The 25081-nt window shown below is 52.7% G+C and overlaps 2 protein-coding genes across 3 annotated transcripts in view; one reads left to right on the top strand and one right to left on the bottom strand.

The window, feature by feature from the left end:
• Window positions 1-16521, top strand: part of LOXL2 (lysyl oxidase like 2) — a 36876-nt gene extending 20355 nt beyond the window's left edge. The window contains exons 5-14 of the mRNA XM_050325831.1: window positions 4249-4471; window positions 5816-5999; window positions 7708-7859; window positions 8520-8687; window positions 10801-10966; window positions 11408-11651; window positions 13893-14008; window positions 14322-14458; window positions 14890-15001; window positions 15935-16521. Coding sequence (XP_050181788.1) covers window positions 4249-4471; window positions 5816-5999; window positions 7708-7859; window positions 8520-8687; window positions 10801-10966; window positions 11408-11651; window positions 13893-14008; window positions 14322-14458; window positions 14890-15001; window positions 15935-16014 — 1582 coding nt within the window. The 3' untranslated portion in view covers window positions 16015-16521. The remainder of the gene's footprint in view (window positions 1-4248; window positions 4472-5815; window positions 6000-7707; window positions 7860-8519; window positions 8688-10800; window positions 10967-11407; window positions 11652-13892; window positions 14009-14321; window positions 14459-14889; window positions 15002-15934) is intronic.
• Window positions 16522-16584: 63 nt separating this feature from the next.
• Window positions 16585-24545, bottom strand: R3HCC1 (R3H domain and coiled-coil containing 1). 2 transcript variants are annotated; one of them, XM_050325833.1, is made up of 8 exons: window positions 24437-24545; window positions 23780-23919; window positions 22769-22906; window positions 21296-22454; window positions 20938-21110; window positions 20664-20734; window positions 20067-20172; window positions 16585-18118 (listed from the first exon to the last, which is right to left on the bottom strand). In XM_050325833.1, the coding sequence occupies exons 1-8, from the start codon at window positions 24524-24526 to the stop codon at window positions 18007-18009; spliced, it is 1989 nt and encodes a 662-aa protein (XP_050181790.1). In that variant the 5' UTR covers window positions 24527-24545; the 3' UTR covers window positions 16585-18006. The 2 variants fall into 2 exon arrangements, with proteins under 2 accessions (XP_050181790.1, XP_050181789.1); XM_050325832.1 differs by having other exon boundaries at window positions 16594-18118; window positions 20077-20172.
• Window positions 24546-25081: the final 536 nt, after the last annotated feature.

The raw sequence follows: 25081 nt of genomic DNA on the forward strand, positions 1-25081 counted from the left end.
TTTAAAATGAAGAAACCAGTGACCCACAGGGAGGCTGTTTTGTTTTCCAGGGCTTCAAGCTGAAAGGTTTGGGCTGCATTTCCTCTTCCTTGGAAGTCAGGAGCTCTGCTCTCTTTTTTTTTTGCTGTCACTGCTTCAGCTTCTGTCACCAGGCATGCTTCTTCCCACTCTTGTTCCCTAGGAAAAAAAAAACACACCACCCTAAAGCAGGTGCAAAACAGTTCAGATGAGATTCTGTCTCCTCTCTTTTCTACACTTGTAGGGTAGGAAAAGCATCCACTGGGTGAGGGGAGAGCAGGATTCTCCAGGCAGGAGCTGTGGTTTTCCTGCCTGCTCCTTTTGGCCTGTGGAACTGCTGTTTCTGAAAGCTCTTCCCCCTCCCCTGGACCTGCCTGGCCACGTTTCAGTTCTTTTATTAGCAAAATCCCAAACCATCGGGGCTGGAAGAGTGGAAAGCCACGCCAGGAGTCTGAAATCAGGAATCCAAGAGGAATTTTGTTCTCAGGATTCCCAGGGAGATGAACAGTGAGTTAATAATTGCTCCCAGGCAGGCTCAGACACCAGTTTGAGGAGGGTTTGCTTCCATCAGTCCCTCGAGCTCATCCCTGAGATTCCCACCCCCTGCAGCGGAGCAGGAGCGAGGGATAAATCACCCCTAAGAAAGACAAAGTCGATTTTTTTTCTTTTTTCCTGCTTCCAGTTGTGCTGCTTCCAAGAAAAGCATTAACTTGAGCAGCTGGAGCCATCTGCCTCCAATAAAAGGGTGCTTGGTGCTTGTCCTGTCCCTTGCACACACAGAGATGGAAAATCTGAGGCAGGGCTGTCCAGCATCAATCCAGCAGTGCTGCAAATCCCACTGCTTGGAGCTGGGAATTTGCTGGTGCTTCCAAATCCTCAGGCTTGGAGATCTGCTACTGAAGGCCCCCCAATGCCTCTTTGCTTGTTTTCAGGCTCCTGCACCCACAGATATTTTGGAGAGCACATTGAATGCTATCCCAGGGTGGAAGGAGGATGGGAGGGCGTTTTATTGGGGCTTGTGGAACGTTGGCAGCTGGACAGTTTTGTTTGTTAGCAGAGTGCAAAAGCTGGATTCTTCCCTGGGGCATTGGCCCTTGTGTTGCTGGCAGATCCACTGTGTAAAATCAGTGTTAGGGGTCACCTGGGTGGGCAGGGAAACCTCCCAGTTCTGGGCTGGGAACGGCACAGGTTGACCTTTGCTTCATGGGCAAGGTGCTGGGATGATGAGCCTGGGCCAGGAGAGATCTGCTCCCTGCTTGTCCCTGTTGTTCTGGAGAGGGAAGGGCTCATCCTGGCTGGTCCCTGGAGCTGAACCCCCTCTCCACGAGAGTGTGACCCCTCAGAAACATTCCCCTCCTTCCTCAGGCTTTGCTCTCTCTGATTTGTGAATCCCCTGCTCCCCAGAGTGGATCCTTCCCCCAGAGGTGGGCTGGGAGCAGATTTCTGCTGGGCAAGGCTTGGAGTGCCCCTTCCCACATCCCCCCCCCCCAAAATCCCACTCCCCCCAAAGTCCAGCCCTGCCTGCTGAGCTTGCAGATCCCCTGCTCCTGCACAATGGTGGGAGGTGAAACGATTTGCAGATGGATCTTGCTCGAAAGAAAACAACTTAGTTCATCGTTGTCCCAGTGCCAGGGTTTTATTCCTGAATGTAACTCGGCCTCTGGAGCTGACAGCACGATTTATGGTAGGAAATGAAACCCATCTCAGCGTTGTTTCCCTCTTCTTGTTCATTCTTCAGAGTGGTTTCAGATAGGGGCTGCTGTTCACTCCTCCTCCCGGTTCCTGCTCTGGCTGGGAAAGCAGAGCAGAGTTTAATGGGTTTTGCTGATGGAGAGAGGAGAGATTTGGCATCAGGAGGCAGAAAGATGGACCTGATGCCTTTTTAAGCTTTAAAGCTTTGTGATTTGTCAGAGGAATGGCTGGAAGAGCTCAACAGCTCCAGGGTACTCTGTCCAGTGTCAGTGCAAACAGCACCTCCCAGTTCAACCAGCCTGCCCCTGGCCCTGCACAGACACCCCAAAATCCCACCCTGTCCCTCAGAGCGTTGTCCAAACACTCCCTGAGCTCTGGCAGCCCTGGGGCTGTGACCAGTTCCCTTGGGAACCTATTCCAGTGCCTGAACACCCTCTGGATAAAGGATCCTTCCCCAACATCCAACCTACCCTGCCCTCTCTTACCCAGCCAGGCTCCTTTAGCCAACCCTCAGCCACTTCCCACAGCCCTTGGGCTTCACCTGTGCTTTGTTTCACAGCTTTCATGGGATAAAAGTCCATCTCCCCTCACCAGTAGGGATGGTTTGAAGTCCAGCTTGACCTGGAACTGGCTGGGCTCTCCCAGCCAGACTGTTCACTGCCACCTCTGACCTTGCTCTTGGCTCCCACCAAGGGGTTTGCACCCTTTCTGTGTTTAAAAACTGAAAGACAGCAATGCCTGTAAAGATCATCTGTATTCTGCTTTTTTTATATATATATATATATATATATTCTGTCAGGGGAAAACTGAGGTGGGGTTTTATTTCTTCCCAGCCTACTGAGGGCTGCTAATACCAACCAGATGTTGATGCCTCATGAAATTTCCAGGATGAGGTCATTGTTTGCTATTCTAAGGCATCCCCATCATTATTTCTCCAAGACAGGCTGTTTCTTGTCTGCTTTGGAGTTCATGGAGCTCCCTGGGCCTGTCTGTGGAGGGTGAAAATACTCCTTCAGGTGGCTGGTGCTTTGTGCCTCCCTGGTTTCGGGGGTTTATTTTCTAGATTCTTGTTCTCTGTTCCCATTTCCCATCCCTTTTGCCTCGACTCAGGGTCCCCTGACAGCTTCTGCTTTGTGTTCACAGCCACTTTTGCCCCCCAGGACAGGCAGGATGTCAGCCCTGCTCCATCCCTTCCAGCCTGACACCATGAGTTGCAGTTGCACCTCCATCTCCAGCCTGGCTGTGTCCATCCCCAGCCTCAGCCCAGGGAAGTTTGGCTCCAGAAGGGATTAGTCAGTGGCTGTGAGCCTGGAGAAGTGCTGAGCTGGTCAGCAGAGCTCAGTGAGCAGGAGGGGAGAGGAGAGTCCCTCAAAATCTCTGTGACCCTGCGAATCAGCCCCTGTTGGGGTGGGGGATAAAAACCTCGACCTGGCCACTCGAATCCCAAACCAACCCCCTCTGAAAGGCTCTTTGGCCCTTCCCAGTGCCCTCAGTCCCACAGGGACCTTCTGCAGTTCCCCAGAACTGGTGCTTTTCCTCCCAGAAGTTCCACCCACCCGTTTGTCACAGCCCATCCTCAGATCCCGGGGAGCCCACGGGGATCCCAAAAAGCCACGTTGGGATCCCAGCAGGGCGTTGGCTCCTCTGTGCCTTGCCTGTGTTTTTAACCTCTCCCACCTCCCCTCTGAGGATGATCTGATCCATATTTTGTGTCTCCTTGACTTTTAGCTCTGGTGAAAGTCAGGATGGAGCTGGATTCCTTCCCTTCCCGGTTTATCACACGTGTGCCCCTTTCCTCCTCAGGAGTGCCTGGAGCAGCTCCAGGCAGCTTGGGAGCGAGAAGCAGGAGCTGCTGCCAAGCTCCTCTGCTGTGAACATGTCAGCAAGGGAACTGCTCCTGCTCTCGGAAATTGCTTTCAGGGTCAGGCTTGTTAACACCGAGAGGAGCTGCAGAGCCCTGTTTTGGTTTTTTTTTCCCAATCTGCCAATTCCCAGCTGGAAGCAGCAGAGAGAGAGGATTTTGGGGGCTCTCCAGGCCAAACTCACCCTTGGTTATTTGCACAGGCCCTGTTTGTTCACTGCAGTTTGAACGAGCTGAGCCCTGTGTGATGCTGTGGCTGCACCTTTGATTCATGTTCTGACCTTTAGCTTTTGCAGGTGGCCTGTTTGCTCCCAGGTGGTTGGACTTGATGACCTTGGAGGTCTTTTCCAACCTTAATGATTCCATGATTCTAAGTGCCACCTTAACGAAGAGTCCTGTGTGTGAATGGATCAGCCTCCAAACAACTCCTGCTCCATCCCAGCTTTATTTCAGCCTCCAAACAACTGCTCCATCCCAGCTTTATTTCAGCCTCCAAACAACTGCTCCATCCCAGCTTTATTTCAGCCTCCAAACAACTGCTCCATCCCAGTTTTATTTCAGCCTCCAAACAATTCCTGTTCCATCCCCGCTTTATTTCTAGACATTTTCCCCCAAAAAACACCGCCCCATCAGTGCAGTTTTTATGGATTTTCCCCGTCCTCTTGTACCCCTTCCAGGATGTTTGCCAGCAGGAGGAAGCAGCACTACTGGCCCTACTCCATGGACTGCAGTGGGAACGAGGCTCACATCTCCAGCTGCAAACTGGGGAGCCACCTCACCGTGGATGCGGAGAAGAACGTGACGTGTGAGAACGGGATGCCCGCGGTCGTCAGCTGCGTCCCTGGCCGTGCCTTCGCCCCCAGCAGCCACAGCGGCTTCCGAAAAGCCTTCAGGCAGGAGGTGAGCAGGGAGAAAACCCAGCCTGTCCCAAAATCCCAGCGTGGTTTGGGTTGGAAGGCGCCTTAAAGGTCGTCCAATCCCACCCCACTGCCGTGGGCAGGGACGCCTCCCTCTAGGCCAGGTTGTTACAGCCTTGGACACTTCCACAGCTTCTCTGGGGATTCCATCCCAGTCCCTCCCCACTCTCACAGGGAGGAATTTCTCCCTAATATCCCATCTAAGCCTCTGTGAGTTTGAGCAGGAACACCCTGGGGGTGTTAACTCTCCACCATCAACTCCTCCACTGTAGGACCTGAACACCTCGTGCCATCGTCCCCTCTGAGTATTCCCACCTCCCTGCAAGCCCAGCTAACCCCTATCCCAAGAAACTCCTGCTTCCTTGACTCCTTTGCCAGCCTCTGGAAGGTGGGAGCTGGCAAAGCTGGGAGCAAGGAGTGAGAAAATCCCCGGGTCACGTTCCTGTTGGAGCTGCTCTGTCCGAGCCAGTTGAACTGGTGCCCAGTCGCTGCCGGGCTTTGCTGTTCCACAGCCACTGGAATCCTGCTGGGTTGATTTTCCCTGAGGAGGGACGAGGGAAATCAGTTGGCATTTCCTCTACCTCTGCAAGGAAATGCCCTGGGAGACTGGGAAAACACGGCCTGCAGGAAGGTTGGGGAGCTGTGTTTGTTTAGTCTAGCGAGGAGAGGGCTGTAAAAATCCTGGGATATGCAAAAAGTGTTGTAAAACAACCCTGGAGCTGCTTGTGCTCAGGGTCAGGGGGGTGACTGAATAGGAAAGAACAGCTTAACGTGCAGCAAACATGGCTTAGTGGATGCCAAGGGAAATTTTCCAGCTGCAGCCTTAGGACACAGGGCTGATTTTAGGGAGTCTGGAGGCCCTAAATGCTGGGTCAGGGGGCTTTTCCAAGGGTGCTGTGGGTGGGGTTGGAGCTGCATCCCCCAGCCCTGGATATGTGTGGATTTAGGAGGGTCTCTGGGCTCTTCTTAGGTGTCAGCACCTCCCAAAACCGCTGTGGTGGGAATAGTGCAATCCCTGCCTGGATCCCAGGCCCTTCCCTGCACGAGAGCTTGCAGGATTTAGACCTGAAAGGTGAAAGGTCTTGTAAATCATTACTAATCTCCCGAGCCACACACGCTGCCAAGTCATTCCTTAAGCCTTTGTTTGGGCTTTGCATGTCCCCTGTGTGACCCCAGCCCGCTTCCAGGCAGGAAAAGTTAAGGATTTCTTGGTGTTCCCAAAGCTTCAGCTCCGCTGCCACCGCCACAACCCAGCTCTCAGGTGACACACCCGTGCACACCGTGAGTGCTTGCAGGTAGAGGTTCACTCCCACCCTGTGTCTTCCAGCAACCACTGGTGAGGCTGAAAGGAGGAGCCAACACGGGCGAGGGGCGAGTGGAAGTGCTGAAAAACGGGGAGTGGGGGACGGTTTGCGACGACAACTGGAACCTGGTGTCGGCCAGCGTGGTGTGCCGCGAGCTGGGCTTTGGCAGCGCCAAGGAGGCCATCACAGGAGCGAGGCTTGGCCAAGGTAAGACCTCCAGGGGCTGCTGGGGCCTTGTCCACCTCCAACACCCCCTTAGGATATGAGACAGGGCGTGTTTTTGCTGGATATTTGCTTTGAGGGCCAGAAGTTTCTCCTCTGACCTTAACGAGTCTCTTGAGTCCAGACTGGAATATGTGACTTAAAAAGGTGTTCAAGATTCCTTGAAAGAAGTTTGGGGATGATGATGCTTAACCTTTGCTCAGACAGCTGTTCCAGGAATGAATTCTTCATTATCACATCTGTTGCTCTAAGACTCCCTTTGAGTCCTCTAGAACCACATCATGGTGTCATGCATTACTAGAAGGTTCCTGGCAAAAATGAGTCCTGGATCCAGACTTCAAACGCTCCAATTTAAACCAGAACAGTAATTTATGGAGTCATTTATACGCCCATTATAAATAGAAGGGCATTTGAACAGCTCAGAGCCAGGCTTGGGTTTGGATTTCCTGCATCTGGGAGCTGGTTTAAATCCCAAAAAGTGGGAAATGGCAACTCGAAGGCGAACTTACACCCTCTGAAACCACCTGGGCATTCCCACACCTTGCTCCTGTGGCGGGAAAAGGAGAGCAAATGACACCAAACCCTTACTGTGAGAATAAAGGAAAGGGTGAATCTTCTTTGGAGACTTGGAGAAGGGGAGGGAAGGAAACAACACGTGGTGTCCCGAGTCTGGAGAGCTTTAAAACGTGACCTGTCCGCTGGGTTTGCCAAAACCCTTCTTGTGGTGGGATGAAATCTGCTGGTGTGCTTAACTGCATGGAGGAAACAGCTTAATCATGGCTGTGGGGAGGGAAGGAGAGGCTGCCACGTGAGGGAGGAGAGCGTGGAACGCTCCGTTCCCTGCTGTCTCCCGCAGCCTGGAAACTCTCGGCAGCGGCCGATTCCCACGGGCTTCCCTTTCTCTTCCCGCTCAGCCCCGGCCATCCATCAGTGCTCCCTGTCAGAAGTGTCCTCTGGGATGGCTGAGCTCCCCCCAGCAGTGGGATCATCCCGTTGTGGGAGGAAAAGGAGCTCTTTTGGCCCAAACTCCCCTCCAGGCTCCAGCTGCGGTGACTCTCCCAGTTAACTCCACATCCGTGGTTACACTTGGGTTTGTTCCAGCTGCATCCCGGGGAATTTGGGTGTTGTGAGGCTGCTTTGAAGGACCAGCCTCATCTTGGATGCCACTTGTGCTCCCAGATTATTCCCATTTGCCTCCCAGCACCTCCCTGCAGTATGGAATGGTTGATATTCGCTCCTGTGCTGGAGCCCACACCACCTGGTCCAGATTTATTTCAGTGGCTCCTCATCCATCCCTGTGGTTTTCTGCTTTATTGTCCCAGCAAACGTGTCCATGTCCCAGTTAAATGTCAGGGCTTGACTGGGAGCGGATTCCAGCGCACAGACCCAGCCAAAAGGTCATAATTTGTGAATTCCTACAGCTGAAGTTTGTAAATTATGTAACAGCGGAAACTTGGCTTTTTTCTGGGGCTCTTGCCTGCTGGAGTCCCGGAGAACACTGCAAAGAATTCAACAGTGAAAACACTTAATAACCATATTGCAGCTTTTTGGTTTATTTTCACACGAAATCGGTGGCTTTTTCTTCCAGGTGTTTCGAATGCTGGAGGGCCCCAGCGTGGCATCTGCTGTGGGGCATTTCCTCAACACAGGCAGACATTAAGGGACCCTTTTTCCCTTCTTTTTCCCCCGCCAGGGATGGGCCCGATCCACCTGAACGAAATCGACTGCACGGGCTTTGAGAAGTCGGTCACGGACTGCAAGTTCAACACGGAGTCCCAGGGCTGCAACCACGAGGAAGACGCTGCCGTGAGGTGCAACGTGCCAGCCATGGGCTTCCAGAACCAGGTGAGAGAGAGAAGCCGAGCGATCTGGGTGCCAGGGAATGTGGGATGGGGGTTTCCAGGCTGGGGCATCCCCTGCCAGTGCACAGCGCTGGGAAGGAATCCTTTTCACCCAAGCCATAAGGGTTTTACCCTCGGTGTCGTGTCAGGAGGGAAAATGAAGGTGATGCTCCCTTTTCAGGCCAAGCTTTGAGCTCCTCTGAGCGTGGCAGAGGCTTATAAATGAAGAAAGCAATGATGGAAGGACAGGGCTTGGAGCAGCCTGCTCTGGTGGGAGGTGTCCCAGTCTGTGACAGGGACTGGAATGAGATGATTTTTAAGGTCCCTTCCAACCCAACCATTCCACGACTCTGTGATAGCTGCACGAACCTGCACCGGGTTCCCCTGAGCAAGCGCTCCTTGCAGAGGTCTAAAGGAGCAGGGAAGGGGAGTTTTCACAGGGAATGTGTTATTCCTGCAGCTGCTCCAGGGCTTGGCCTAACTATCCCCTGCCCTGGGTGGGAGGTGACCCCAAACCACATCAATGCCCAAACTGATGATGATCCCCGTGCGAGCTCGGGGACCCCGAGCCCCGAGGAGCCCCCGGGGTGCTGTCCCACGTGCCCTGGTGGGTGGGGTGTGTGTGCAGTGGCCTCACTGCCCCGTGGGTGTCTGTGCCCTGCAGCTGCGCCTGAGCGGAGGCCGCAACCCCTACGAGGGCAGGGTGGAGGTCCTGGCCGAGCGCAACGGCACCCTGAGGTGGGGCACGGTCTGCAGCGACAACTGGGGCACCGTGGAGGCCATGGTGGTGTGCAGGCAGCTGGGGCTGGGCTTCGCCAGCCACGCCTTCCAGGTGAGCCCCTGAGCCCTCCCCCGCCCGGGTTTTGGGGGTCTGGGGGTGGGGTTGGGGATGCTGGAGGAGGGAGGAGGGAGGTTTATCCAAAAAACACCAGATGTAGCACTCGGCTTCCAGGCACGAGCTGGAGGGACCCTGAGGGTTAAAGCTCGTTGCACAAGAGCCACGAGGAGGGAGGTTTGGAGCAGAAGGAGCTGCTGTAGCTCTGGGTAGAGCTGTTGTTTTCCTCCTGCTCCCAGCTCAGGTTTCCCGGGAAGCCTCGCTCCCTGATCCCTGCTTGGGCTGGTGGCCACGTGCAGTCTCTGATCTCTCCCTGGAGTGTGGAAGCCAAGTTCAAACTGGTGTCAAATCCCTTGGGTTTTGCCCCTGTGGTTACTCCAGGGTGATGTGTGCCCCCCCTGAGCAGTGGGGCTGGACTCACTTTGTACTCCTTGCTCCTCTCATGCCAAATGCCCTAAACCCTCCCTGACCAAGACTGACACTTAATTTTTTCCCCATCCCTGGAAGTGTCCAAGGCCAGGTTGGGCAGGGCTTGGAACAACCTGGGCTAATGGAAAGTGTCCCTGCCCTCGGCAAGGGTGGGTAGAACAAGATCTTAAAGAGATCTTTAGGATCCCCTCCCACCCAGCCCATGGCACACACTGGGCTCACGAGCAGATTCCAACCAATTCAACCCCTACCCACGGCCAGGGAGGGGATCTGCCGGTCCCCAGGGGACACCCCAGGGTTGGAAACCCAGCAGGAAGGATTCCCCTGCACAAACTGGCTCCTCCAGCTGCTTCTCCCCCCGTGGCAGATCCCAGGAGCTGAGAACACCCACGTCCCCGAGCGCCGGCCCTGCCGACCGCCTGGCTCTGTTGACACAGCCCCGAGAGTCCAGCGGGGAACAAGACATTTTTTCCTTTAGCTGAGGCTGCTGGAATTCCGAACAGAAAAGGCCCTTATGCTGCCCCAGCTCCAGGAGCATAAAGCCCCAGTGTGCAGAACAGGGCAGGCTGTGTGTGCAGCGCTGCACGCAGGGCTCCCAAACAGCCTCTTGCCGTGGAAGCCACGGCACAGATGGGTTTTCTCTGCCTGCAAACGTGCTGCTGCTTTTTGATCTGATCTGATTTGGGGTTTTTTTTGAGTTCTTTCTTCCTCCCCACCTTCTCCCAAGCTGCGCCATGGCAACTTTGTTGGGGTGTGAGTTTGTGAGTTAATTGGCGTTTCCCGTGGGTTTTGTATAACGGGGTGATGAAGAGGAGCAGTGAGCAAGGAACTTCATCAGGAACTGGAGTGACAGGACACAGGGTGGCTTCCCACTGCAAGAGGGCAGGGTTAGGTGGCATATTGGGATGAAATTCCTCCCTGTGAGAGTAGGGAGGCCCTGGAGAGGATTTACCAGAGGAACTGTGGCTGCCCCATCCCTGGAAGTGTCCAAGGCCAGGCTGGAGCAACCTGGGCTAGTGGAAAGTGTCCCTGCCCGTGGCAGGGGGTGGAACAGGGTGATTTTAAGGTCCATTCCAACCCAAACCAGTCTGGGATTCTGTGATCTCTGAGTCCTCCTTAACACCAAGAGATGCTGCCCCTGGGTCAGCAGATCCTGTTAGTCCTGATACTCCTCAAATTCCTTCTTCCCACTGGCATTTCCAGCATGGCTGTAGCTCTGCCTTCCCCCCCACCTTGTGCAAGCAGAACCTCTGGCATTGCTCGTGGCCCTCCCAAGTGCCCAGATGTCCCAAGGCAGATGTGGTTTAAATGCTGGGCACCTCTCCCAGAGGCACAGCCCCGATGACTTCCAAGAGCCCCGGGATGAACTCGTCAGCTGGACGGGCAGAGCAGGGTGGAATTAAAAACAAGGGGGAGATTTAAACCAGCTCAGAACCGAGGAGAAACATTTGCTGAATGCTGCTGAGATGTTTAGGGCGGGGAACAGGGGACTGGGGTTAAAATCTGGGTTGATCAGCCTTCTGCTTCCCTGAGTTCACCGGCGAGATCCTCCTCCTGCACACCGTGGGCTCTTGGGCTGACCTTCCCTGGAGGGAGTCACAGGGGGATAAATACTCCTCAAGGAGCCCCACTGAACGCTGAGGAGTGTGTGAAATGCCCTCTTTTGTGCCTTTCTGCCCAGGAAACCTGGTACTGGCACGGGGACGTGAGCGCTGACAGCGTGGTGATGAGCGGGGTCAAGTGCTCGGGGACGGAGATGTCGCTGGCGCACTGCCGGCACGACGGAGCCCACGTGTCCTGCCCCAGGGGAGGGGGCAGGTTTGGAGCCGGGGTGTCCTGCTCAGAGAGTGAGTAACATGGGTTTTGCTGCGTCTGGCCACAGGGGTCTGCCCTGAGATTCCCGGAGGGAACGGGGTGAGCTGTGCTGTTCCTTGGATATGGCAAAGCGGTGGTGAATTCTTACAGCCTGGAGAAGCTGTGGCTGCTCCATCCCTGGAAGTGTCCAAGGCCGGGTTGGAGCAACCTGGGCTAGTGGAAGGTGTCCCTGCCCGTGGTAGGGGGTGGCACTGGGTGGTTTTAAAGCCCCTTCCAACCCATGCCCATGGCAGGGGAGTGGGTATTAATGAGCCTAAAGTCCTTTCCAACCCAAACCATTTGATGATTCCATGACTCAAACTGCTGCTGCTGAGGCTGAGGAGTGCAGCGGGAGGAAGGGGCTGACCTTCCCCTCTGGCAGATCCTTGTGGGGTGTCTTTAGCCCATTTAACCCCTTCCTTCCTCTCCCCCAGCTGCCCCCGACCTGGTGCTGAACGCGGAGCTGGTGGAGCAGACAGCCTACCTGGAGGACAGGCCCATGTTCATGCTGCAGTGTGCCCTGGAGGAGAACTGCCTGGCCAGCTCTGCCGCCAACACCTCCATCACCTCGGGGTACCGGCGCCTGCTGCGCTTCTCCTCCCAGATCCACAACAACGGCCAGTCCGACTTCCGCCCCAAGAACGGCCGCCACGCCTGGGTCTGGCACGACTGCCACCGGTGGGTGCCTCAGATGGGGCCTCCCCCCACCCCTTTCTGCTGCCCAGGGCGCTGTCCTGCCGTGGGAGCACGGGGAGGAGGTGCTGGAGGTGTGGGGTGGGGTGTGGGGGGGTCACTGTCACCCTCTGAGAGCAGAGAAGCCACCAGTCGGGATTAGAGTTGAGAAGTGGGGTATAAACGAGGCAAGTGTGGAGCTTTCCTTGGGAGAGGCGTCTGGGCAAGGGCACTGTGTCCGTGCCACGTCCCTGGAAGTGTCCAGGGCCAGGTTGGACAGGGCTTGGAGCAACCTGGTCCAGTGGGAGGTGTCCCTGCCCATGGCAGGGGTGGAACAAAATGAGCTTTAAGGTCCCTTCCCACCCAGATCAGGCTGGGATTCCGTGATCTCTGAATCCCCCTCAACTCTGGCTGGTGCAGGGTTGATTTTTCTCTCCTTGGGGGTAAAAGGGAGCGAAGCAACTCAGTGCACAGCTCTTGTCCTGCCCCTGGTGTAAGAAAATTCTCCAATCTGAGAGTTCCTTGTAGTCTTTATAAAGAGCTGAGTGAGGGGATGAGGGGGCGCTTGGAGCAATCTGGGAGAGCCCTTGGAAGTGAGGTGAGACTGGGAAAGGACGAGGGAAAGGCCACGAGCCGTCTGTGCTTCCAAACTGGATCCTGTTTAGGTGGAGGAGGAGGAGGAGGATGAACTCAATTCCTCTTCAATCTTTCCAGCCTGTAAACAGCAGAATGTAAACACCCCTCTGAGTGGTTCAGACATAGTTCAGAATCTGAGTCAGACTTGGGAGCCTCCAGCTCTGAGCAGAGGCAGCCAAACCTGCCCCAAATCAACAGCCCTGCCCCTCTGCTTTGCCAGTGCCTCCCTCCAGCACTGCGAGCTCCTGTTTGGGTGCCTTTGGATGTGGAAGCAGGACAAAAATGGGAAAGACCCGGAGCAGGGAGTGAGAAGTGATTCACTTCTGGCAGATGGGAATTTATGGATTTTTTTTTTTTTTTTTTTTAAGGCAGGATGAGGTAAAAAGGAAAAACTTCCTCCCTCTCCTTCCTTGCTTCTCCTTTATCTGTAAATCCACGTGCAATTATGGTGATGGGAAGTTTTTAAGCCTTGATTATTTTTTACAGCTGGAAAGGAGAGGATTTATGCACATTTTTCCCCTCTTCTTTTATTAATTTTTTTTGTTTTAATTCTTAAGCAATTGGCTCTGAATTAGGGCTGTCTCAGCACCCCCAGTTGTTCTCCTCTTCCCAACGTGCTCATGCTCCTGATTCCAGGACTGGGATCCAATCCAGGTGTTGCATCAGCATGACCACACTTGTGTGCCCAGCCCTGGCCACGTGGAGCCCACAGCTGGGCTTCAGGCAGGTATTTCTGCCCAATTCCTGCTCTCCAAACCCCATGGACTCCACCTGGCCTGAGGCACAGCCCTCATTTTCGCTGAACCTGCTGTGGGGGCATCCAAAATGTTCCTGAAGTCCAGCATCACCCAAACCCCGCTGGGGACCAACTTTGGTGGTCAGGGATCCACAGTGGGCTCTCTCCTCGCTTTTTGCTGTGCCCAGCAGTGCTGGAATGTCCCCAGTTTAAATTGAGGAAACATCCTGTGGGAGCCCAGCGAGGCAAACTGGGCCCATCTTTGTTTTCTGCCAATTAATTCACCTTCTGCTTCTTGAACAATTACTAAAGGAGAGCAGGCAAGGGCTGGGCTGGGCACACCCAGCTCTGCATGGAATATTCCTTCTTCTGGTAAATGCCAGGGCTGCTACAGGTGATGACTTGGGGGTGTTTTGTGGTTTTTTTTTAACCTTCATGCCATTATAAAACACTGTGATCCCAAAAAAACTGGGGCAAGGCTTTTCCCTGGAACAGCTTTAGCACTTTTAGGAGTTCAAGGCCAGGATGGCTGGGGCTTGGAGCAGCCTGGAATAGTGGAAGGTGGAATGGTCTCATCCCATTCCAAGGGATGGGGGTGGAATGGGATGAGTTTTAAGGTCTCTGCCAACCCAAACCATTCCGTGATTCCATGTAAATAAATAATTCCATGTAAATAAATACCCAGGAGCCAGCATGAAAGCAGGGATGGGTGATGGTGCCAGACAGGATTATCCCCAGGGGAATATTCCCTGGCTGTGGTTTCTCCCACTCCACCTCCTGCAGCCCTTTCAACCTGGGAACTAAGGGGCTGTTTGCCCTTGAATTTCTGTTTAATTCCATTTATAAGGATAATTCTCCCTGTCTATGACCCTCAGGCACTACCACAGCATGGAGGTTTTCACCCACTACGATCTCCTGAACCTCAACGGGACCAAGGTGGCCGAGGGACACAAAGCCAGCTTCTGCCTGGAAGACACGGAATGTGAAGCAGGTGTGTGTGCCAGAGCCCTGGGAGCTGGGAATTCATTCCTGTCCCTCAGGGCTTCCAAAGGGCTAAATGGAGGCCTGGCAGGAGCCAGAAACCAGCCCTGACGGGGTGGATCCCTGCCAATGGAGGAATTCCAAAATGTGCCTCCAGGTGACGAGGTTGGGAGGTGGCAGCTCCCTCTTTTGTGCTACATCTCATCCCAAACACTGCACCGCTGTCCCTGGGAGCTGGGAACACCTGGGAATTCCTGAGGGAATCACCCAGCCCGCCTTGCCGTGGGTGTAACACTTGGCTCCTGGCACTTTTCCCCCCTCAGACGTGCAGAAGCAGTACGAGTGTGCCAACTTTGGGGAGCAGGGGATCACGGTGGGCTGCTGGGACGTGTATCGGCACGACATCGACTGCCAGTGGATCGACATCACCGACGTCCCACCCGGAGATTACCTTTTCCAGGTAAGGAAAAGAGGGCTGGAGAGCACTCCTGTTGCTGTTATCTCACCCGTTCTGATAAGATGTTTATTTGTACACCTCCTGCTTCTGTGAGGGTGGGGAGGGGCTGGGATGGAATTCCCAGAGGAGCTGTGGCTGCCCCATCCCTGGGAGTGTCCAAGGCCAGGCTGGAGCAACCTGGGCTGGTGGAAGGTGTCCCTGCCCACGGCAAGGAGGTAGAACTGGATGATTTTAAGGCGCCTTCCAGCCCAAACCATCCTGGATTCCGTGTCTGACCTGGCTTTAACCAAGCAGTTCCCATTTCCCCGCACCGCGAATTATTTTTTTTCCATTATAAAAACCTCAAGTTGTAACAAAACAGCTGACTCCACGTCCCCTCCAGCCCACCTTTTTTAAACAACCCCACCCCGGGCCTCTCTCCCCGCCCTCCCCAGGTCGTCATCAACCCCAACTACGAGGTTGCCGAGTCGGATTATTCCAACAACGTGATGAAGTGCCGGAGCCGCTACGACGGGCAGCGCATCTGGATGTACAACTGCCACATAGGTGAGACCCTGCCGGCCTCGGGCCAGGCTTAAACCCCTCAGCTCCGGCCTAACAGGAGGAAAATGCTCCAGCTGCACCAAGAAATGAGTGGTTTTCCCTCCCCAGGAAAGCTCCAGTGCAATCCAAGTGCCTGTGTAGGTCCAGCACTGAAACCTCTTGGGTACTTTATAAATGCTTTAAATTTTGTGTATATATATATATATATTTATGTTTAAAAAATTATTTAAATATATATATGTATATAAAAATATTTTTTTTTATTTTTAGAAATGTTTAATTTTATTTTTTAGAATTTTAGCAGTGTTTTAAATTTCGTATTTTTGAACTTTTATAAATATTTTATAAATTTTGGGGTTTTTTTTAATGTTATGTTTAAATTTTAACTTTTAAGATTTTTATAAACGTTTCTATTTTTTAAAATAAAATTTATAAATTCTTTCTTTTTAATTTTATCAATGTTTTAAATCTTGTATTTTTAATTTTTATAAACGTTTTATTTTTGGTGGGATTTTTTTTTTAAATTTTAGAAATGTGATAATTAAAAAAAATTCTAGAAATGGTTTTTAAATTTTAGAAATGTTTTAAATTTTATAATTTTAATTTTTATAAATGCTTTAATTTTTTTTTAATTTTATAAATGGCTTAAATTTTCTTTTTTTTTTTAACATTTCTAAATACTTTTAACAGCTTTATTTTTTAACCAACCAAGCAGTGAATTTGGCTAATTCGCAGCTTTAATCTTCCGAACCCATCAAGGACTAAACCTGGGGCCTCCTGGCTGTTTTGGTCATGGTAAAACTCAATTAAAATTCAAATTTAATTATCCCAGGAGAATCTTCGAGCCCTCCTTCTCGCAGCTCTTTGTGCCCTGAGCCTCCTCTGCCCGCCCTGCTCACCCTGTGCCCCCTTTGTGCCCCCTTTGTGCCCTTTCAGGTGGTTCCTTCAGCGACGAAACGGAGCAGAAGTTCGACCACTTCAGCGGACTCACAAATAACAAAGTGTCCACCCGGTGATGGGACCCCCCCCTCCCCACTATTTAAAGAAGGCAGGACCCCTGCCTCGCTCCTTCCCAAACCACTGCACCACCAGGAAATCAAGGAAACAGCCCGGCTCCGAATCTCCAGGTGAATTATCTCCTGCAGCCGCCTTCGCTCCCCGCCTTCGGTGCTCTCACCTCCTCCAGCCCCGGAGCATCCAACCGTGCCTTCCCCCTTCCAACCTCCCCCTAAAAGGTTCCTCCCTCCCTCACAGCCACCTTTTAGGGTGCCAACGACCCCAAAAAGTGGCTCCACCCTTCGTTCTCCAAGGCATTCATTTGGTATCTTAAAAGCCCCTTTTCGACTCCAGCTTGGACGCCCCAAACGTTTGTGCTGCTGTTTCTTCTCCTCCCTCCTCCTCCTCCTCGGCACTGCCACGACTCCAGCTCAGCAAAGAAATACAAGGAAAGGTAAAAAAAAAACCAAACAAAACAAAAAAGCAAAAAGGAGCAGCTTTTTTTTTTTTCCAAGCAGAACAGTGTAAAGCATAATTTAATACTGCAGTGAAACTCTCGGGTCCAACAGTCCTCTGGAAGCGGAGCAGAACAGATTCCAACAGACCATCGGAGCTCCCTGGAGCTCCCCCCGCCTCGGACACCCAGAACTTCGCAGATTCCCGCTGGACTGTGAATTCCCACCCCAAAATTCCACACCCACCCAGCTCTCGCCTCCCAGGCTGGATGCTCCCTCTCTTTTCCTCAAAGGATGAATTAAGTTTTAAGGCATTGTCTCCTGGCCTTTCCTTACAGAGGGAATTCCTGGCTCTCCTCCCCAGGGATCTGTCCCAGCCCCACTGGAAATTCATGGTGCTACCCCGTGCTCCTCTGTTTGTTTGAGGACACACCCTGCTGCACATCTCCAGGCACAGCTACTTGAATAAAAACGTTTTGACCCAGAAAAAATACACAAAACCAAAAAGAACCCCCCAAAAAATGGTTTAAATGCCATTTGTGGATTTCTACTCCATGAAAGCTCACAATTCCTGGTACTTTAGTGTTGGGTTTTTTTTATCTTTTTTTCCCTCTGTATGGAAGACTTTTACAAGCAGCTGAATTTTAGAGCTGACCAGGGGATTAATCCACAGGGGATTAGAAGTGGCTGCCAAACTTGTGCTCCCCAAAACCTACCTCACAGGGGTGTTGTGAGGCTTAAAGGACGCAGAATTATCTTGCCAATGCCATTCACGGCCTGGCAAAGGTTTTTTTTTTAGCCTCCTCTGGGTTGAAAAAATTCCATCTTTTCCCTCCAGATCTGTAGCACAAGCAGAGCCTGGGATGTGGGGGATGCTCTGCTGCCACACCAAAGGGTTTTTAAGCCCCTCAAAAAAAAAAAGGGCTCTGGGCCCACCAGAACAGGCAAGTTCTGCTTTTTCCTTTTCCTAAGGAGCACACGACAACTTCTCCTTGCTTAACAGGGCAACTTCAGGCTGTGTAAATATGGGGGGGAAAAAAAAACCCCACCCCCTAAACTCACTTGCATCCACTGCCTGGCAGTTTTATGGGATATCTCAACAATAACATCACAACCAGGTAAACACTGAACAGCTTTTGTAACTCCTGTTCTTCTCCCCCCCGCCAACCCCAGCTGGAATTTTGGCCAACCAAACACAATTCCCTTACTCTTAATGACTAATTTTTAATTTTTTTTTTTTTTTTTCTCTCCCAAACCCAGAGGAGGCTTTTCTGGAAAGCCTCAGGGAGGAGTAACTGGTGCTTGGAAAACAAAGAGTCCCCCGAGGAGGGGGCTCAAAAAATCCCATTAACACTAAACTCCCCCCTCTCCTTCCCAACTTTAGGAGGATGGTGCTGACCCCAAGGAGAACCCCCCCAACTCCCTGCTCCACATGCAGTTGAACAGCACAGCCATGCTCATCTTTACAGCATTTTTTTGGGTGGGGGGGTTGAGGGGTGGGGGGGACCAAGAGGTGGTTTTTATTCCTGCTGGTCCGATGCTTCCTGCTGGAAAACTTCAGTTCCTGAGCCTTCCTGCTGCCTGTGCCTCCAGCCCAGGGCGTGGGACACGAGTCTCCTGGCCACGGCCGTGTCCGTCTGGGGCCGCTCCTTCCCGAGCTGGAGGAGTTCTGGGAAAAACAGGGGGAGAAAAAGGATCAGCTCAGGGCTGACCCTCTTTCCTCAGCTCCTCCACACAATCCATCTAACTAACTCCCTGTTTTCCTTTGGAAAGGTCTTTTCTGAGGGAGAAAATCGTTCCTCCCACTTTCTCCTCCGGGGAACTGCTTCCCAAACCATTCCTGGCAAAGTTCCTCTCAGTTTATGCCTGCACAGCAAAGTTTGATTTTGATTTGAAGTAATCAAAGCAGAGTTTGATTTTCATTTTAACTCATCAAAGCCAGCAGCCTAAATCCTCAGAAACCAGGAAGAAAGGAAGAGTCCCTTCTAAATCCTCAGAAACCAGGAAAAAAAGGAAGAATCCTTCCTAAATCCTCAGAAACCAGGAAAAAAAGGAAGAGTCCTTTCTATATCCTCAGAAACCAGGGGGAAAAAAAAATAATCTGCATTTTAAATAATATCTCGGTATTCCAGGTGCTTTGGGACCTCCATTTTTTGCTAGGCACCTGACTTGTTACAGAATGGAAGGGATGAATATTCCAAAATTTGACCCAAGAATCTGGGATTTGGGAATCACCTAAAGCTTTATCAGCAACTGTTTGCAGAGTTATTACCCAGACAGCAAGGGGGGCTTGGCTTGGTTCTTTGTTTGTTGTTTTTTTTTTCAGAAGTTTTGTTAATAAAGTTTAAAAAACAAAACAAAACAAATAAAGAGACACTGTCAGCCAATTAAAATCCAAATTTCCACGTGGCAAAATTCAATTTAAACCAAATGCAGACATGAAGTTCTGACGTTCCCCGGGAGGAGTTTATAACCTGATTCACAATGAAGGGGAGACTGCAGAGAAATCTCATTTTTTGGACGTGTCCTTCGAATCCAGAAGTTCTTAAAAGCTCAGGAACTCATGGCTGTGACAGTGTCCCTTTAGAGCATTAATATTGGAATTGTTTCCACTGCAGTGAACTGGCAAATAACGGGAGTTGGACATTCCAAGTCTCTGCTGCTAAAAAAAAAAAAAAAGTTCCTGGCATTTCTTTACTGCAAATAGAAGTGATCACAATCTGATTTTTGAGGCGATGAAAAATCAGTAAAACAATGTTAATGGCTCAGCTTAACCAGTTTTTGGTCTCCTTCACCTGATGCTGAATAAAATGATTCCAACCACGAGGTGGAACTGGCGTTGGGTTTTTGTCTCAGCTGGGCAGGGAAGAGGGAAGAGAAACTTCCTGGGAATGTTTATGGCATTTGCCTTCAAAATTCCCACAAATCAGCAAATAACACACACACAAAAAACCCCCATTAAATCTGAATATCAGCAAAATGCAACCCTGCAATGCCAATAAAGCCCTAAAAAAAGCATCAGACAAAATATGTAATTCCTCATTTAACTTGTCATCTTGGAGCATTTGTTTTATACATGGCTGGGAAAGCAAGGAATATGATATTAAATTAAGTGTAATATTAAATATAGTAAATATAAAATTAATAATAGTATTAATAATTAATAATAATAATTCCATTTCAGAATGGAAAAAGGTAACATAAAAAACATGAAGTGAGGAAAAAAGGGGGGAAGGGAAAAAGAAAAGGGAAAAAAAAAGAAAAAGGTGAAAAATTAATAAAGAAAAGCAAAGTAAAAATGTAAAATAAAGTAAAATGAAGTATAATAAAGCAAAATGAAATAAAATAAGTAAAGTAAAGCAAAATAAAGGAAAACAAAGGAAAAAAAAAGAGAAAAGGAAAAAAGTGAAAAGTAAAAAAAGATTTAAAAAAAAAAGTAAATAATGTAAAAAAAGGTAAATTTAAAACCCCCATAAAAATATAACCAAAAAACACCATTTAAAAATAATAATAATAATTTCAAAATAATTTCAAAAATTACACAAAAATTAGCACAGAAACATTAAAAAGAACACACCAATCTTAGCTATAAAAATAAATAATCTGAATTTTTAAACCTTGTCTTACTTGGTCGCTGCAGGGCCCTGAGCTTGGACTGTTTCGAGGCGTGGATCAGGGGTCGGATCTTTAAACAGGGGTAACGTCGGCCCAGGGCTTGAGATGCTGCAAAGAACCATCAAAACATCAGGGCATAAAAAAACCCACCCAAGAAAATATCAATGTGCTCTTTAAAAAATGGCCTTTGTCGTTAGCAGATAAATCCCAGCAAAAGCCCAGGGGCTGTTGGGATCCACGTGTGCCAGATGGGAACCTCTCCAGGGCCTCAGGGTGGGGTGTTTGTCCCTAAAAAAAGGTCAGTTTTCCCAAAATTTTGGTGCCACCGCACTCCTGAGGTCCCTGGGAGGTCACTGAGTGTTTGCAGGAATTTTGTCCAGTTACAGGAGGAAAAACACGATGGAAAACCATCAATTTCCAGGAGAGCAGCACCACATTAAGAGGTGTCCTGATTATCATCCAAGCCACTTAAAAACCTGCTGCTCTGGCAAGGCAGAGTTTCCACACCCCACCACAGCAATTCCAGCTTCCCGAGCCTCAAAATCCTTCCCAGCTGGAAGAGAACAGGAAGGAAAATCACGAACCACCCACAAATATACCTGTGGAAGGGCTGGAGAAGATTCCCAGGGCGTGTGTGTCATCCACCCACTGGATTTTGAAACCACTCTCGCTGAAAGGAAATGGAATATTAATTAATATATAGAAAAATGAACCCACAATAGAACCCATCAGCCCCCTGGAGCTACCAGAGCCTCCTCTGAGGCTCAGAAATGGTGTAAGACACCAAGGTGAAACTAAAACTCGGGGTTAATCCAGTTCTGTTGCAGATTCTGGTGTGGATGCTGCTCCTGCTGAGCTCAGGGAGGTACTCACTGGAAATCTGAGAACATTTCCATCAGATCCTCCGTTTTCAGGGATGAGGGGAAGTCGTAGATCTCGGTGACGTGGCCAAAATCCCCCTCGCTGACCTGGGCCTTGCCGTAGCTGGAATAGTCCACGCTGATCCTCTCGATGCTGATGTCCTTCACCGTCAAATTCCCCACAATCTGAGGAGATTCAGGAGGAATAATTACCAAACAATCCGCAGGGTTTCCCTTCAAAACCCAGCCCTCAGCTCGGCCGCTGCAAAGCGCTCTCTGCACCAGGGCAGGCCCAGCACAGGGACCCTCCTTCCCCTCGGCCGCCAGTTTTTACCCCACCAAAATTTGTCTCTCCCCACGCCAAACTCTACCTCTGCCATGAGCTCTGCAGTGCAGTCGTCCTCCAGGCTGCTCTGCTCCTGCCTGCTCCCCCTCTCCTCTCTGTCACCCGCAGACAAGCGCAGCTCCCTCCACAGCGCATCGGACACATCCGAGGGCTCTTCCTCCTCCTCCTCCTCCTCCAGGGGCACCTTCCCACCGCCAGCATCCCCCCAGTGCTCCCCCTGCTCCTCAGGAGCTGATGGGTCACCACCAGCCACCAGCCCAGCTGCAGCCAGAGGCTCCCTCCGGGCTTCCAGGGGGTTCTGGGTGGCACTTGGGCGCTCCCGATCTTGGCTTTCCGGCGCGGAGAAATTCGCGGGGACCTTGCCCTGCTCTTGGGGTGCTGACAGGTTCCCGCTGCTCTCCAGGCTCTTGGCAGCAGCAGCATTGCCCTTATCTTGGTTTTCCAGCCCCAGGGACTCGGCCACAGCCGGGTCTGGGCAGCAGCTGCCACCACGACTTTCCGGCAGGGAGGTTTTCCCGCTCTCCAGCACTCCGGAATCCCGGCTGGTTTGGTCTCCGTCTCGCAGGAATTCGCTGCCTTCTGCTACAACAGCGTTGTCATGCCTCAGATCCTGCTCTTCTGCCTTGGAAGGTGGGTGTTTACTGTGCCCAGAAGAAAAGGAATCAGAGCAGTCTTTATCCCGACTTTCCTGCTCAGAGGAATCGTTGCTATTCCCTAAGGACGGGACGTTTGTACCGCACGGAGGACGCTCAGCGTGGGAGCCAGCGTCAGTTTTTCCCGAAAAACTTCCTTCACCGGGCTCCTGCTGCTTTCCTAGAGCCACAGGGACACCCCCTGGGCCTTCTTCAGACTTGCCCAGCTCCTCCCGGGCGTCCCCCGTGGAATTTTTGGGGCAGATTTCATCTCCTTGCGCCGCATCCCCTCCGGCTTCTCCGGGGCTGTCCCGCTCCCTCCAGTTCGCCTTCTTCCTCACCACCTTGGGCACGTACAGGGCTTTGTCTGGCTTCCTCCTGGGGGGCCTGCTGATCCTGCCAGAGCCCACACAGGCCCGGGAGGTGTCCCCATGGATGTCCCCTCCGTGCCTGGGCCGTGTCCCTCGGCCCCCCCGGCCCCAGGGCTGCGCAGGGCGGTGGGGCCGGGGCGGGTTGGGGCCAGGTTTTTGGTCACTGGTCTCGTTGGGCAGCCTGGGAGCAAAGGGAAAGGTGAGATGTGAGCAGGGGAACACGAAACAACACCCAGGGAAAAGGAGGGAAAAGCAGCTAATCCAACATGGGAAGTCAGCACGCAGGGAAAAATTCCGCTCGTTCCTGAAGGACTGGAAGATGCTGCTGGTAAAGGAGACCCCGTGGAGAAACACCACAGAAACTCAGCCCCTCTCAATGGAACTGGATGAGCTTTAAGGTCCCTTCCAAGCCAAACCATTCCAGGATTCCTGTAAGCTCCCACAAAGCCCCCACCAGCCACAGGCAAAGCACCACCACACACCAACCCCACCAACCTCACGGCCGAGTGGCAGATGACCGTCCTCCTCCTCCAGCCTTCCCCCACCGAGAAGCTGCTCAGCAAATCCATGTTCTCCACGGTCCGATGGATCAGGTACCTGAGGCGACTGGACAGAGGGGGGAACAGGAGCACTCTGGAAACAGAGAGAGAGGCATCAGGGCATCAGCAACTTGCAGGAAGGAAAAGGATGGGGATGAAGCAAAAACGCAACCACCTCTCTCCCAGGTTACTCCCAGTCCAGGGCTTAAAGTGGAGCCCAAAAGCCACACAGGACTTTATGAAAAGAGCCCAAATCCCTTCTCTTTCCCAGATATGGAGCCAGACACACTTTATTTGCATGCAGCACAGGGCAGCTGGGAATGCCTGATCCCAGGTCTTGGCCTGAGACTCTCCTTCCTGCCTGTATCCATGGGGGAAAGGCTGGTTAGGGTTGGGTTCCCATTCCTCCCAGTCCGAGTGTGCTCCAAAAACCAGCAGTAAAATAAAACACGAATGGATAAATCAACAACTCCATTTCGCTGCATTCAGAAGGTCTGCTCCCATTTCAGTCCCCTCCCCGGGTGCTTGACAACTGCACAGGTGATTTCCCTGCCAAAGCTTTCTAAAACAAAGGCAGCGAAACAAATATTTAAAGGTCAGCACAAGCTGGCAGGGAGCTGAACTGAGCAATCCCACCCCTGCTCCTGCCCAGCAGCCTCTTTTTCAGGCCATCTCAAGGGCTTCAAAGGTCGCTGGATCAGGGGGTAGGTCGGGGTAAACCCAGGGTGTAAGAGCCACCAGCATCCACAAGGGCTCTGCCCGAAGGAGGAGGGCACATGGCAGATCCTACACTGATCCCCGGCCCTCAGGGAAGTTCTGAGCCAGATAAACCTTGGAGCCAGGCTGCAAACGCTGCTGCTTTCACCCCAGAAAATGCAAAACACCAGACAAGAGCCACTGCCCCCGGAGGGACACCCGCCCTCGCCCAGGGCAGGCAGAGGGTGGCAGGGAGCGGGTCAGGTCACACCTGTGGTGCTGCCCCTGCTCCATGAAGTGCTCCAGCTCCTCGGAGATCCTGCCCACGAACTCATCCTCGTTGGGGGACAGGAACACGCCGTCCATGGGGCGCAGCGCCAGCGTGGCAGCGGTGGGGAAGGGGGGGGAGTCCTGGGGAGGGACAGGGACACGTGGAGGGGCGGCCACCCCCAGGGGTGTCCAGCACCCCCTGCAAACCTCACCCACCCTCTGTGCCGCCGCATTAACCCACCTGCAGCCCCGGCTCCCACTCGCCCCGTGCGCCCCCCGAAACCTCTGTGCACCCCCAGCACCCCACCCTGCTCTGTTCACCTCATCACCCCCCTTCCCTGTGCGCCTCCCCACCCTCTCCTTTCCCCGGCAACCCCAGCGCCCCATCCCGCACCCTGTACACCCTTTGCACCCCCGACACACCCGTGCACCCCTGCCCTCCCCGTGCCCCCCAGCACCCACCGCTGCCCCCCAAACCTTTCCCCAGCGCCACGTGCTGCCTCCTGCCCCCATCACCCCACTCCTGCACCCCTATCACCCCACTCCTGCCCCCCATCACCTCCATCCCCGCATCCCCCGAGCTCCCTCCCACCCTCCCCGGTCTCCCCGTGACCCCGGGCTCCCCGGCCCCCAAGCCGGGCTCCCCCGCCGCTCTCACCGCCAGGCCGGGCCGGAGCAGCGGATGCCGGTGCGGCGCCTGCGCTCGATCCCGGCTCCTCCCGCTCCATCCAGGCTCCTCCCGCTCCATCCAGGCTCCTCCCGCTCCATCCAGGCTCCTCCCGCTCCATCCAGGCTCCTCCTGCTCCATCCAGGCTCCTCCCGCTCCATCCAGGCTCCTCCCGCTCCATCCAGGCTCCTCCCGCCGGGCATCGCTGCCCCGCACCGCCCCGGGACGGGATGGATGCTCTGGGGATGGACGGGATGGATGCTCTGGGGATGGGCGGGATGAACGCAATTCCAGCTGGGATGCGGAGCGGTGGACGCAACTCCAAATCGTCTGCACCGCCCGACCACCCGCACGTGGTTCATTCCCACAACCTCCCTGCCTGCCGGCCCCCCAGACCTCGAAGATCATCCTCTCCCCCCACCCCCATCTGCTGACTTCCATGTGGATTTGATGCTTTCCCCCCTTTCTTTTGCAAATACCACGTTACTCAGGCTCCTCTGCTCCCTGCCCGAAAAAAAAAACCCCTACCTGTCTTCACTACCTGTCCCCAGTTCACCCGTGGCAAATCCAGAGCTCCAGGAAGCGACCTGGTTTCCCTGGGATTACAGGGCAGGAACAGGGATAGCAACAACAGGC

The sequence above is a fragment of the Myiozetetes cayanensis genome, unplaced genomic scaffold, assembly GCF_022539395.1.
Source record: "Myiozetetes cayanensis isolate MyiCay16 unplaced genomic scaffold, myiCay2020 scf30, whole genome shotgun sequence".
NCBI classification, from domain to species: Eukaryota; Metazoa; Chordata; class Aves; order Passeriformes; family Tyrannidae; genus Myiozetetes; species Myiozetetes cayanensis.